General features: G+C 49.0%; 1 protein-coding gene across 1 annotated transcript; it reads left to right on the plus strand.

Annotated features, from left to right (window-relative positions):
• Positions 1–432: 432 nt before the first annotated feature.
• On the plus strand, positions 433–1,431 carry LOC128832051 (olfactory receptor 52R1-like). Its single transcript, XM_054019095.1, has one exon. The coding sequence runs from the start codon at positions 433–435 to the stop codon at positions 1,429–1,431; it is 999 nt and encodes a 332-aa protein (XP_053875070.1).
• The last annotated feature ends 648 nt before the right edge of the window (positions 1,432–2,079 follow it).

Here is a 2,079-nt window from a genome sequence, read left to right on the forward strand (position 1 = left end):
ATCATCGAAAGTAGCTGTGTAATCTTTACACCTCCACTAGTTCATGACCAAATCTTGCCTTTTGGCGAAAAAACTTGGTAGTGTAGACAAGGCCTAGAGAACAATAAGAGATAATCAGTATACACTCGTCTTTCTTGTTGGTGCCTCCTAAGATTTCCCACACCATGACGTGTAGGAATTATTGACACAGGGAACACCAAAAAATATGGAATTGGCATTAGGAGGGTCACGTGTTCTTAATTCATTCATCTGAATAATGAAAATGTCATTTTTCAGTGTGTGAAGAGCGACCAATCTGTTTCATCCATGAGACCAGCCTCCAGTAGTGCATGAAGTGTTTCATATTAACATTTTCTCTCCATCCAGGTATTTGTCCTGCGACATCATCCTAGACCCTGGGCACATACAGGAAGTCAGGGGAACATAAGGTACATGCAGGAAACATCATTCTGCCTCAGTTTTGGACACCTTCTCTTCTACTTCATGTCAGATTCCAACTCAACCGACTTCACAAACCCCACCACCTTCATCCTGCTGGGCATTCCTGGCCTGGAGGCAGCCCATGTCTGGATCTCCATCCCCTTCTGCACCATGTACGCCACAGCCATCTTGGGGAACTTCACCATCCTGTTCATCGTGAAGAGGGAGCCGAGCCTCCATGAGCCCATGTACTATTTCCTCTGCATGCTGGCCGTCACCGACCTGGTCCTGTCTACATCCATCCTGCCCAAAATGCTGAGCATCTTCTGGTTCTATTCCAGGGAGATCAATTTCAGTGCCTGTCTCACCCAGATGTACTTCATTCTCAGCTTCTTTGCGATAGAGTCTGGGATCCTTGTGGCCATGGCTTTTGATCGCTACGTAGCCATCTGTGATCCCCTGAGACATTCCACCATCCTGACAAACCCCGTGGTTGCCAAAATTGGCCTGACCGTGGTGCTGCGGGGTGTCATGCTTGTACTGCCCTATCCTTTCCTGGCGAGGAGGTGGCCATATTGCAGAACCAACATCATTCCAAACACGTACTGTGAGCACATAGCTGTGGTGAAGCTGGCCTGCGCTGACATCAGCCTCAGTAGTTATTACAGCCTCTCTGTGGCATTCCTGGTGATCGGTATGGATATGTTTTTTATCGCCGTGTCCTATACACAGATCCTCAGGGCCATCTTCAGCCTCCCCACAAACGACGCCCGGCTCAAGACTTTTGGGACCTGTGGCTCCCACCTCTGTGTCATCTTAGCCTTTTACATCCCACATCTCTTCGCCACCCTCACACAACGGGTTGGGCAGAATGTAGCCCTGCATTTGCGCGTTCTCATGGCAAACATGTACCTCCTGGTGCCCCCCATGCTAAACCCCATCATCTATGGGGCGAAGACCCAACAGATCCGGGATAGGCTGCTCCAGCTCTTTACTCATAAAGGGACCTAAAGTTTTCTCCTGGTGCTCTGGCTCTCAGACTGAGCTCTATGCAGAGCTGGCTGGTGACATGGTGCTGGGCCCTCATCCCTCAATCACTGACTGGCCAGTCAAAGAGACTTTAAACCCTTTCCTGACTTTACTGTGCTCTTTCAGCATCACAAATTGGGGAATCTGTCCATATATAACTCATAGGGTTGCCACCTTTCTAATTGCTGATAACTGGAAGCCTGAGGCCCCACCTCTCTGCTCTGCCTCTTCCCCCAGGTTCCGCCCCGTCTCTGCCTCTTCCCTTCAAAGCCCCACGCTTCACTCGTTCCTCTCCTCCCCACCCCCTGTCACTCTCTGGATCATCCCTGTGACACTCTGCACTCCAAAGCACCCCATATTTACTCTGGTGATGTAATTATGGTATGTTTTGTACAAAGTAGGCCCTGTGACGTATCGTTGTAAAAGTCTTAATCTGCTAAACGTTGTTATCTATGTGCAACTATGAAATCTTGCTCTGTGTGTGTTACAAAGTGTGCTGTGAGGCTGGAAACACCCAAAACCAGCCTTTCAGGTATGTCAAAGGAATAGCCAGACAGTGTTAATTGCTGTTGTCAACACCCATCCAGGGAAGAATCCACGAGCACAGGAACTCTGTGTAAGAAAACCTCC

The sequence above is a fragment of the Malaclemys terrapin genome, chromosome 1 (genome assembly GCF_027887155.1).
Source record: "Malaclemys terrapin pileata isolate rMalTer1 chromosome 1, rMalTer1.hap1, whole genome shotgun sequence".
NCBI lineage: Eukaryota > Metazoa > Chordata > Testudines > Emydidae > Malaclemys > Malaclemys terrapin.

Excerpts from the sequence above, each read along its gene's own strand:
- LOC128832051 (XM_054019095.1), top strand. The coding sequence starts at position 433 with ATGCAGGAAACATCATTCTGCCTCAGTTTTGGACACCTTCTCTTCTAC.